At 42.6% G+C, this 13,136-nt stretch overlaps 1 protein-coding gene and 1 pseudogene across 1 annotated transcript in view; one reads left to right on the top strand and one right to left on the bottom strand.

The window, feature by feature from the left end:
• PIAS1 (protein inhibitor of activated STAT 1) overlaps positions 1-12,931 on the bottom strand; it is a 131,517-nt gene extending 118,586 nt beyond the window's left edge. The window contains exon 1 of the mRNA XM_059697246.1: positions 12,851-12,931. Within this exon, the coding sequence (XP_059553229.1) occupies positions 12,851-12,874 (24 nt within the window). The 5' untranslated portion in view covers positions 12,875-12,931. The remainder of the gene's footprint in view (positions 1-12,850) is intronic.
• On the top strand, positions 3,035-3,131 carry LOC132224033 (U6 spliceosomal RNA; annotated as a pseudogene).
• Positions 12,932-13,136: the final 205 nt, after the last annotated feature.

Genomic DNA, 13,136 nt, shown 5'->3' on the forward strand with positions numbered 1-13,136 from the left:
AATGACTACCAGTAAGTACAATTGGTGCCGCTGCCTTATTAACTCATGCTAATGTGCGAGGCAGCTTTACCCCTCATTGCTTTTGCACCACCAGAACAAATGTCAATCTAGGGGAAACTGATAATAACATCTTGGTATTATTATGAAAATTGTTTTTGAAAGATCCCTTAGGATAGTCTTGTGGATCAACAGGGGTCCACAAACCATATTTTGTTAACAGCTAGACTAGAGGAAAGAAATTCAGGAAACAGTAAGATAAGTCATAACTCAAAGGCTGATGACCTAGAGGAGGGAATAAGTGTAACTACAAGAAAAACAGGAAAACAGAGTCCCTAGAATGAACTGTACAAGACCCTAGGGTTGGCAGGCAAATTTCAAAACCAAGGTTTCCTCAGGAGGCGCCACAGTACAGCGCTCACAACAGGCCTGTAAATAGCCCAGCCTTGTCCACATAGTGGCCCCAGGTGGCCGGCAGGAAACCTGTCCCTACAACCAGTCTATAAAGAGAATTAAAGAAAAAAATATATGAGATTTTGGTTATCTTAAGCAATGATGTACCCAGCATATTTGACTCTGGAGCAGATCCTTTTTTTTTTTTTTTTAACTGTTTTAGATTTACAGACATTGAGAGTTCCCACATACTCCACCCAATTTCCCCAATTAACATTTTACATTAACATGAACCAATATTGATACGTTATTATTAAAGTCTACTTTATTCATATTTACTTTTTTATTTTAGTTTTTTCTGTTCTAAGATCCCATCCAAGATGTCACATTGCATTTAGTTGTCATGTCTCCTTAGGTTCCTCTAAGCTGTGGCAGTTCTGATTATTTTAACACTTATATGACAATTCTTCTCAATAATAATAACTAAATAAAACAAACAAAGTCAATGGCCAGGAAAAAAAAGGCAATAAGAACTTTCTTTTATTGAGCTTCATATATACAGTCATGTCAAGTAAAAATGGTATTCCATTAAAAAAGCAGCTAGTTCAGCCCAGCTGGCATGGCTCAGTGGTTGAGTGTCAACCTATGAACCAGGAGGTTACAGTTCCATTCCCGGTCACAGCACATGCTAGGTTGCAGGCTCCATCCCCATCATGCAGGAGGCAGCCAATCAATGATTCTCTCTCATCAATGATGTTTCTATCTCTCTCTCTCTCTCCCTTCCTCTCTGAAATCAATAACTTTTTTTTTTAAGCAGCTAGTTCAGCATGCAACTCCTACAATTGCACAGCTTCTTTTCCTTGAGTTAACCATAAGATTTGGTATTTAGTAAAAGTGTTTTACAAGTACTTTCCATTTCATCACAAAAAATATTTTCTAAAGTGTAATCAAGTATTAAGACATAATAAAATTAGTGTTACTGGTTCATTAAGAAATTAAAATGTAACTGGCATTTACATTTTAATTCCAAGTGCAAGGTGATATACTAAACTTGTACAGTTTAGTGCCACTGCCTTAATTCCTGCTAAGACACCAGCAATTTTACCCACTGTTAAGTTTGCAAATGTCAATATAGTAAATAATGTTTTATTATATTAGGAAAATAGTTTTGACCTAAAGGACTCCCAGAAAGAGTCTGGAGAACCACCAGGGGACTAGAAAATAGACTTTGAGAACCACTGTAATAGCTGATACATTACTTGTATGGTTAAAAAAAGATGTTTGCCTGACCAGCGTGGCTCAATAATTGAGCACCGACCCATGAACCAGGAGGTCACAGTTCTATTCCCTGCACAGGTTATGGGTCGATCTCCCTCCCTCTCTGAAATCAATAAAAATATATATTTTTTTAAAAAGGTAATGTTTTAATAAATATTTCCTCAAACAAAAGTGTTTAAATAAATACACACATATACTTGGAGAGACACTCAAACATATAATGAATGATAGTATAATAAATACATCTCAAGTAAGTAACAAATAATTACCAAGTACCTATCATAAGCTAGGCCCTGAGCTAGGTGCCTTCTACATTTGCTTTCATGGGTAACTTACAGAAGCCCATAGACCAGAATAATTATTTTTAAAATGAAAAAATTATTCATCCTGAAATCTTCCAGATTTTTTTAAAAAATTAGGCCTACATGACTATAAAAAAAGTCTTAAAATTCACCAAAGCACAAGATAGTATGTTAAATTCTATTTTAAGCACTATGCCATGAAGCTGAAACAGGCATGCTCACACTGAGAAACCCAAATAGAAAATGAACTTATTTGGCTGTGTCCTGCCAGAACCCCATAAAGAGCCTACATTCCATCTCTCCTCAAACCAAACAACCCTTACCTGTAACAGTTTTCATTCCTATTTTTAAATGAAACTCCAGTATTAAGAGTATAGAGATTACATTAAATGCAGCAACTATTTTTTTAATTGGTATAACAAACCATCAAAACAAGGATTTTTAGACATACATTGATAAGTTCAAGAAGTAAACCTTTATAAACATACACATGAAATATTTACACTGTTGTAAAAAGTTAAGACCAGTGCTCTCTAGCTCAGCCATATGGCTCAATGGTTGAGCATCAGCCCATGAACCAAGAGGTCACCGGTTCAATTCCTGGTCAGGGCACATGCCTGGATTGCAGGCTCGATACCCAATAGGGCAGTGATTCTCAACCTTCCTAATGCCGCAACCCTTTAATACAGTTCCTCATGTTGTGGTGACCCCCAACCATAAAATTATTTTCGTTGCTACTTCATAACTGTAATTTTGCTACTGTTATGAATCGTAATGTAAACATCTGATATGCAGGATGTATTTTCATTGCTACAAATTGAACATAATTAAAGCATAATGATTAATCACAAAAACAATACGTAATTATACATGTGTTTTCCAATGGTCTTAGGCGACTCCTGTGAAAGGGTCGTTCAACCCCCAAAGGAGTCGCGACCCACAGGTTGAGAACCGCTGCAATAGGGGGTGTGCAGGAGGCAGCCGATTGATATTTTTCTCTAGCCCTCTTCCCTTCCCTTCTCTAAAAAATCAGTAAAAACAAATTTGAAAAGAAAAAGACCAGTGCTCTCTTTGACAGCACATAAAATTGGAATGGTACAAAGATTAGCACGGCCCCTGCACAAGGATGACACACAAATTCGTGAAGCGTTCCATATATTCTTCATTCACTATCAATAATAAATATACTTCTGATTTTAAAAAAAGGAATAAGACCATCTCATTTGGGAGATGTCATGGAAAGATCTTCAGTATGTTAGTAAGTGAAAAAAAGCTATATATAGTATGATCCCATTTATGTTTTCAGAAAATGTTTATGTTCAAGTACACTCATTTAATAAAAACTGAGTTCCTTTATGCACTTAGTTTGTCATGAATCTAGACATATACACACACAGTAAGTTATAAATATTATACAAATATACATAATTAAATGCCCACAAAGGCCGAAGCCGGTTTGGCTCAGTGGATAGAGCGTCAGCCTGCGGACTGAAAGGTCTCAGGTTCGGTTCCGGTCAAGGGCATGTACCTGGGTTGCGGGCACATCCCCAGTAGGAGATGTGCAGGAGGCAGCTAATCGATGTTTCTCTCTCATCGATGTTTCTAACTCTCTATCTCTCTCCCTTCCTCTCTGTAAAAAATCAATAAAATATATTTAAAAAAAAATGCCCACAAAGAAAAATGAATAGCTCAGACACAAAGGACTATATATTACACTAGTGGCTCAGTGCACAAATTTGTGCATCTTAAAAGGAACTGTGGGCCGTGAGGCTGTAGTGGGCACAGGGGCAGGTCTCAGCCTATTCTCCACATCCCCGCCCGGCCCCTACTGCCATGGCCCCAGTCCCCTCTGCTGGCAGCCCTGCTCCCACCGCCACTGCTCCCACATGCCGACAGCGCCAGCCCCGCTCACACCCTCTGAAAGCGCAGAGCGATTGAGGCCAGCGCCAGCAGCAGATGCGAGCAGGGCCAGCGGCGGCTGCTGCCCCGATCACCCCTCAAGAGCAGGGGGAGGTGTAGAAGCCCTCAGGGGCAATCAAGGCCGACAGCCACTGCTCACAACCGCTGATGGCACCAGCAATCAGGACCGGCACCGGGTGCCAGCAGTGGGTGCAAGCGGCAGCGCTGGCAGTGGTGTGAGCGGCGGCTCTGGCACTGGCAGTGGGTGTGAGCAGGGCTGGCACCAACAGCAGGTGCAAGCTCCGGGCGGGACCGTGGCATGGGGGAGTAAAGAATTTTTAGTAACCACCAGAGGCTCGCCCCAATGACAGCGACTGGTGCCCTGCCTTGGTCTGGTGCCCCCGCTCAACTGCTCCACCATCCCGCCGCGACCGACGCCCGCCATGCTCCACACATGCCCTCTGATGGTCAGCACACGTCAAAGCACCTGGTTGTTCGGTTGTTCCACCATTTGGTCTATTTGCATATTAGCCTTTTATTATATAGGAGGATGATTCCATTTATATAAGAACTGTCTGAATTAGGTAAATCTACAGAGACAGAATGTAATAGCTGTCTGAAGGGGAGTTGAGTTGTGGGAAATAGAAGTGATAGCTGAAGGGTGCATGATTTATTTGGAGGTTAAAAATATTCTAAAATTGATTGTGATGATGGTTGCACAACTTGTAAATATATTAAAAACCATGGGGGGGGGGAGATCAACCAAAGGACTTGTACACATGCATATAAGCATAACCAATGGACGCAGACACCAGGGAGGTGAGGGCATGAGCGGGGTTGGGGGGAGAGGGTTGAGGGGGCAATGGGGAGATAAGCACACATATGTAATACCTTAATCAATAAAGAAAGAAAAAAAGTGATGCAACAAAAAAAAGTCAATCAAAAGGGCCACATCCACTTAAAGTTACCCTCAAATAAACCCAGGAGCCTAGAAAAACAAAACAGAAAAACCATTTGGCCCTAGCCAGTTTGACTCAGTAGACAGAGGAGTATCAGCCTGTGGACCAAAAGGTCCTAAATTTGACTGCAGTCAAGGGCACGTACCTCAGTTGCAAGCTCCTCTCGGGCTTGGGCCCTGGTCAGGGCACATGCAGAAGGCAACCAATCGTGTTTCTCTCAATCGATATCTCTCTGTCTTTCCCTCTCTCTTCCACTCTCTCTAAAAATCAATGGAAAGATATCCTCAGGTAAGGATTGAAAAAAAACAAAACCCCACACTATTTGCCCAGTAAGTGTGGCTCAGTGATTGGGCATCGACCTATGAACCAGGTCACAGTCCGATTCAGGGTTGCGGGCTCGATCCCCAGTAGGGGGCATGCAGGAGGCACCCGATCAATGATTCTTTCTCATCATTGATGTTTCTCTCTCTCCTTCCCTCCCTCTCTCTCTCTCTCTCTCTCTCTCTCTCTCTCATCCTTACTCTCTGAAATCAATAAAAATATATTTTTAAAAAATTAACGCCATTTACTGCTATATCACTACAATGAGAAATAATATATTCATTTATTATTTATATAAGGTAAAGATATATAAATAAATCTAAAATAGTCTTTCATAAAGTATTGTGGATTTAATGTTATGCAAATTTATCTAAAAAGCAGCCATTAAAAAAGCATGAAGATATATAACCCTATCTCAGAACATTTACAATTTAGACTGACAAATGAACATGTGCACTAGCCCTCTCACTAACAAAAATCTTGAATATAATTTGTTCATTTGACAAATATATCTTAAGCACCTACTGTGTCCACAGGGAACGGGGTAACTGATGGGTGAGAATGGAACAGTATAGAAAACAGAATACTGGCTGACCGGTTTGGCTCAGTGGATAGAGCTTCGGCCTGCGGACTAAAGGGTCCCAGGTTCGATTCCGGTCATGGGCATGTACCTGGGTTGCGGGCACATCTCCAGTAGGGAGTGTGCAGGAGGCAGCTGATAGATGTTTCTCTCTCATCGATGTTTCTAACTCTCTATATCTCTCCCTTCCTCTCTGTAAAAAATCAATAAAAAAATTTAAAAAAAAAAGAAAGAAAACAGAATACTGTTCAACAAGAAGCAGCAAACTAACATCTCTGGCTTTAAGTTAATGACTTTGCTATACAGTGGGGGAGACAAAACATACAAAGTAGACTAGGGTCAGCCTATAGAAAATCTTTAATACCAAAATGAGAGCTAAGACTTTAATCCTGTTTTTGATGGAAAGCCACTGGAGTGACAGGATGAAAGGACTGTTTTGGGAAAATTAACCTGGCAAGGGGGGAATTGAAAGTGGAGAATAGCAGGAAGGGTAAGAAAGAGATGAAGTTCTTAAAAATAAGAACATTTGGGGGGGGAAAAAAAAAAGAGCATTTGTTAACAGTCCCGTGTTAGTGATATTTCATATTTACTAATTAATGTTCAGAGTGTTTTTTTGTTTGTTTGCTTGATCTAAGGTTAAGAAGGAAAAAAGGTGGTTTCTTAATTTTGATGAATTTTAGAAGTGCATGGCAAAGAATGAAGTTTAGCAGAAAATTCTAAGGGGAGAAGGGATTTGGGGAGCTATCTTTTCATGTGATATCATTGAAACCAAGAGTAGAGGAAAATAAAAAACAATGGGAATTCCATAATTTTTAACATGGAAAGGGAAGTACAGTAACATTTTGTAGCAAGAGTAGCAAAAAGTGCATGGCAATTAGTCCTAGTATAAAATTAACTAGAGGCACAGTGCACCAAATTTGTACACGGGAGGGGGGGGTTCCCTCAGCCGGCCTACACCCTCTCGCCATCCAGGACCACTGGCTTTTAACTGCTCGCCTGCCTGCCTGCCTGATCGCCCCTAACCATTCTGCCTGCCTGATTAGCCCCTAACTGCCTCAGCTTCATCAGGAAGGCCATCCAGAATGACGTCTGAAAGGTTGTTCAGCTGCCCGGTCTAATTAGCATATTACTCTATTATTATAGACTAGAGGCCCGATGCATGAAATTCGTGCAAGGGGATCAGCACAGCCCTGGCTTTGTCTGGAAGGTCATTCAGCTGTCTGGTCTAATTAGCATATTATGCTTTTATTATTATTATAGACAGTAAAGGAAAACTAAGCACTTTTACATTTATCACCTATCTTTTAAAAATTCTAATGATAAAATTTGTTACATAAATTTAGGTTTAGGTGGGGACCAAATTTGACATCAAATTTAGAGTATGTTTAATTTCACACCCTTAATTTCACCAACTGTTCCTTCTACAGTGCTGTATTTTTCAGATGTTACACAAATAATCTTAATTCACATATACATTTATTAATTGATTTAACCCACAAAGGTTCCTTCTTAAAACAGAAAAATGTTTTCATTGCCTATATAACCTTTCTCCAAAGTAGGTACCTCCTAGAAATAATGGTACCTACCAATCTAATACTATAGCAACACTTCTCTGAGATTAAAAATGTGAGTAAGGCAAATTCTCATTTCCACTTTCTCTAGATTAATGTTCAGCAATGCTTTTTAAAATGCCACTTAAAAACAGATGAGCATCTAAAAACAAGGCACAAAATCTTGCAATATCTGATTATTGAGATATAATTTCCCAAAATCAAACATATTTGAAATAAGTTATACATACTATTTCATAATCCATTTCATACTTTATTGAATGTTCTGATTCAGAAGAAATGTTTGCTTACATTTTATAAAATATCGGCCATCATTTAATAACCTTATCTAACAGATTTATAGGAACAAAAATAAAGGTATAGACAATGAACAAGAAATTACTTATTTCACTCCCACTTCATCTACTCAAAATACCATCTGCACTGCTCCCTAAAGCACCAAAAGGTCTGTCATATTAATATATTGAGTTAGAATAAAACATTTGCAAACTTTTATATCAGGCTATTTATCAAGACACTGTTTAAAATAGCAAGAAAGTGAAAATAATTTAATTGTCCAAAGATGAGACTACCTGAATAAAAGAGAAAGCTAGGCATGAAAACAGCAGATTACAAAACAAAAGTTGCCAAAACCGGTTTGGCTCAGTGGATAGAGCGTCAGCCTGCAGACTGGGGGGGTCCCAGGTTCGATTCCGGTCAAGGGCGTGTACCTGGGTTGCGGGCACATCCCCAGTGGGGGATGTGCAGGAGGCAGCTGATCGATGTTTCTAACTCTCTATCTCTCTCCCTTCCTCTCTGTAAAAAATCACTAAAATATATTTTTAAAAAAAACCAAAAGTAGCATGTTATTTTTTGTGATGAATATACAAATACATATGCTCAGAGAGAAAAAATAACTGGATAACCCAGATATTGACCATGATATTTCTAAGTGCTGGAATTACAGATGTTGTTTATTTTCCTGCCTACTTTTTCACTATTCCCTGAAATATTCCCAAGCAAAAATGGTATTTCTAAGAATTAATATTTATGATTCCAACTAACAAACTCCAAAATCTTCCTTGCAAAAAAATCCCCCAAATTACATCCCAAAATACCCTGGGGGCAAAGAGCAATAGGGAAAAGTATCAGCCACAACATAACTAGAATTCTTAGTAAGCAAGGCACCAGGACTAATACGGAACATCTAAGGCAGTCTACAGTACAACATTTTGAAATCACAAGACCTTTCAAGTTCCTGCCACTTTTATTTGTTATGACCTTGGGTTAGTCACTTACCCTTTCTGGGCTCACTTTATTGATGAGAGAGAGATATTACCTGCCTTTCCTACCTCAAAGAACTGTTGGAAAGATCAAATGAGATAATGTGATACATTATGACCTGCAAAGCACTACATAAGATTGTTTAAACATACATTAAAAAAACCACAAGGTGCTTAATGCCAGAGCAGAATACGTCAGAAAACACTACAACCAATTATATGAAGTAATGAACCAGGGGTTTTGTTTGTTTCTAAAGGCCACATCTCAAAAAAAAAACAAAACAACAAAATAGCTACATCTCATCATAAACACCAGTTTTTCAGGAACTTAAATATTTCTTCCCAGTTCCCACCGTACGATCATGAGCCATTTTGGTTTTTTTTAATCCCTAGCTACCAGCAGAAAAGGGTACGAATTACACTGAACTCAAAAGCCTCAGCAAGAACCATGGAGCAGCATGTTGATGGAGTTCACTGGGAGAAACCCAAGGTTAATCAGCTATGGACTCACCACTAAACACTAAGCAATCAACAGGGATTACAAGAGACTCTTTGAAGAGAAATACAATACAATCACCCAGGAGGAAACGGTGGAAGAAAAGGCAGTATTTCAAAACAATTATATTAAATATTTAAAAACTAAAGTGTTCTATAAATTGTTCTTAAGTAATGTTCATAAAAATGGTGACATAAAACAAAAGCCATCTAAATGTGGCTCTTGACAAAAGCAAGTTATGGAAATTCAAATCAAATCCATGAATAAATTGTCAGATTTACTTGCTCCTATCTGAAATAAAAGCAGGCAAATTACACCACAAAATATCAAAATTAAGTGGCTATCTCTTGAAAATGAAGAGGCAAAATATGACAACAGAATTTACTGTCAAGCTTATACTTTTTAAAATATGGTTTTAAAAGTATGGTTTGTCTTCCCATTGAATTCCACCATTTACTCCACTAAAATGATAATGAATTTCTTCCTTACCACTGTTCCTCCTGTGAGCTAAAATGGCAATATAACCTGACATGAATTTTCATGCAAAAAACATTTGTAATTTTTTTTAATATATTTTATTGATTTTTTAAAGAGAGGAAGGGAGAGGGATAGAGAGTTAGAAACATCAATGAGAGAGAAACATCGATCAGCTGCCTCCTGCACACCTCCTACTGGGGGGATGTGCCCAAAACCAAGGTACATGCCCTTGACGGGAATCGAACCTGGGACCTTTCAGTCCGCAAGCTGACGCTCTATCCACTGAGCCAAACCTGTTAGGTCCATTTGTAATTTTTTTAAAAGTGCTTTAAGAAAGGATATATGAAGCTGTCAGATTAACTTCCAGTATCAGCTAGCCATCTCACCCTCCTGCTTTTATGTTCTTAAAGATAATAAAATGCTCACTCTCTACATTCTCACAAATGTCATTTATGGGTATTCCCCTTAAACCTTTCACAAATGTGCATAGAGAACTCTTTTTGATATGTAGGACTCACAATCCAATTTTTATTGGCAGGATCTGTAAGTGTTGCAGCTTGCACGGAATCTATAGGGGATACAGATCTATCCATTTTTAACATCTGATCTTTGCAGATTTGTTATAAATCTAAAAGGACTCACAAAAATGGGCCATGAAGAAAATAATTATCAAATACAAATCCACAGCAAAATGAAATGTGGGCTATAAGTTAAGATTAAAAAGTCACTGCATTTACTCAAAGCTTCACAGATGGAAATCCATTGGAAGTACTGTATTTTCACATAAAACTTTGAAAAATCTGGGTCTTTCTTAATTCTTACTCTGACTTTTCCAACCTTATTAGAAGTAAATACTGTTTACCTCCAAAAATCAGAAAATACAATTTCTAAAAGGAGTATCACTGCACAAAACATTATATAAATAAATACATTCTAAAATAACTATGATAGGCATTCCTAAGATCATCTCCCCCCCCCCCTCCAAGAATAACAGCAATATAACCACAATCACGTATTAAGAAGATTAATACAGCGATCACAGCTAAGCAATTAATCACAGCTCCTCAAAGTATTGGGCACACACAGTGACAGACCAGTATATCAAAACAGTTACTACTTGAAAAAATTGTACAAGAGGACCATAAAAGTAGAAAACAACTCCTCTGAAAGAACTCAACGAGATTTTGGAGAGAGCAAGAAAATGAGACCAATTTTAGAAAAATGTTCCCCCCCCCCCTCCCCTCCCAAGTGTTTTTGCGTTTATCTGATACAGGCTCGTTTCTGCAAAGAGAAACTTCACCTAACAAGACTCACACTAGGGATCTGATCCATCTATCCCCAAAGGCACTTTCTTAAAATGAGAAAGAACAAAGGCGGAAATCTCCCAGCATGTGCTTTCCATACCGGTTTCCTTGGACAGCATCAAGAGTGACAATATAGCAGCACAAGCTTTCAGCTCCCCTCTCTGGTCCATGTTCAACAGAACTGATTAGCTGCATTCAAAAGGGCTGCTAACAAATTAAGTACTAGAAAGCAAAGATCACACCGTGACTATATTTTGAGAGTAAAACGATAGAAACATGAACTAAAGTTTTGTACTCTTTAGCTCAAGAGTTAATTACCTCCAAATATTCAAATTCCCGAGGCATTTTCATTTTCAGCCATAGTTTTAAACTGGGGGAAAACGAAACTAACCCTTATAAATCTGCTGTCTCTTAATTTGTAATTGGAAGTATATTTAAAAAGAATGACACCCAAAGACAGTGCCTGGATATACACATTTCGGAATGTTAACATCGCACAATTATTGGGGAAAAACGATCTTTGCATCTTTCAGCGAAGCTTTCTGCAGAAACACTCTCCAGAGGCTAACCCAGTAGTAGTATCTGGCTGCTCTGGAAGTTGTCGTTTCATGATAACGCAGGAAAAAAAATCTTCATGACCTCTATTACTTATAAAGAGAGGAGCCCCTCCAAGATTTACAACTGCATATGCCAGTCTCCGCTGATAGAGATGTCAGGGCTCTGGGTCAGGCTAGGACCAGCGGCTCGGTCCACAGAGAGGGCAATGTCGCCTTCAGAGCCTCGAAATAACACGCGTTTTAGTTAAAAACTGCTCGCCACGAAACCCCGATTACTCAAGCGGAGCCCCGTTTGTCACCCTCTAATCCTCAGGGTCCCATCCCCCTCCCCCAGCTGCCGGTGCCTGCCGTGGTCTATCTGCTCGGGCAAAGAAGCCATCATCAGGTACCGGAGACGGGGGGGGGGGGGGGAGGGGGGGCGGGGGGCCCCCTTTCATCCCACTGCGCGAGGCGGGAGAGTCATCGGTGCAGTTGAGGGGAACGGAGGAACGTTCTATTTATTGGGGGTTGGAGCAGGGATACGGGGAGAATGTCGTTCCGATCAACATGGCCAGCGAGATGTCCCTACAAACAAAAGGCAACAGGGGGATCTAAACACGAACCGTCCACCTCCGTCAGCCAGAGCATCGCCATCATGGTGTGTGCAGACCCCCCCCCCCCCCCCGGCTCCTCTCGCCCTCCACACCGGCCGGAGGAAGAGGAGAGAGAGGTGCTTCCCACCGCCGCTGCCAAACAGGCGGTTTCTCCCCCCGGCGGCCCCGAATCAGAGTAACGTCCCGCCCGGCAGGCTCCCCAGCGGCCCCGCAGGCGAACCCCGACGCCGACGGGCTGTACGAAACTTTATGGAGCTGCTCCCCGCACCCCAGCCTCGGCCCCAGACCGCGCCGCCGGGAGCGGGGCGCCGGCAGCCTCCTGACAGGCGGGCGGCCGGGGAGAGCGAGCGGGGCGGGGGCGGCCGGGGCCTCGGAGGGGCGGGGCGGCCGGAGCCAAGTTCCCGGGGGTCTGAGAGCGCCTGACAGGAGCCCGGCCGGCGGAGGAGGAAGAGGAAGCGGCCGCGGGGAGCGCTTCCAATCCCCCTGCGCGGACACCCTGCCCCGGCCCCCGCACCCCCGGGAGGGCGGGGAGGCGGGCCGGACCGGGAGACGACCCAGCCTCGGGGGTGGCCGCAGCCCGCACCTCCGACTCCCGGTCTCTTCCCCCGCCACCCCCGCCAGGGGCGCCCACAACAATAACACGCCGGCGACGACCCGTCAGCGCCCCTGAGGCACCCGGGGCCCGCGGCCCGCCGCTGCCGGGCCCCCTCCGCGGGGCCGGGCCCGCCTCTCCTCCCCCCAACTCCAGGCCCGGGTGGAGGGCGGCCCGAGCGGCCCCCCAGGGCCAGACCCAGCCCCCCCGACAGCCGCGGCGCCGTCCCCGCAGCCGAATATTACAAGTGAATTCGAGCTGCGCTTTACCTTTAGTTCCGCACTGTCCGCCATCTTGCGTCTGTCAGCGCAAGCGCACTGAACCTCGCCGGGGGCCGTGGCGGCACCCGCCCTCCCGCCCGCTTGGCCCCGCCCCGGCCCGGCCCGCTCGCCCCGCCGCCCCCGCCCACCCGCGGCCCCGCCCCGCTCCCGGAGGTCGGAGCCCCGCCCGGAGCACGCACAGCTGCCAAACGGCCACGTACTATTTAAATAATGGCGCCAAGCAGGGAGGTTTGACAGTTATTCCCCCTTCGGCCTCCCCGCCCCCCACCGCCTC

Source organism: Myotis daubentonii, chromosome 1 (genome assembly GCF_963259705.1).
Source record: "Myotis daubentonii chromosome 1, mMyoDau2.1, whole genome shotgun sequence".
Taxonomy (NCBI): Eukaryota; Metazoa; Chordata; class Mammalia; order Chiroptera; family Vespertilionidae; genus Myotis; species Myotis daubentonii.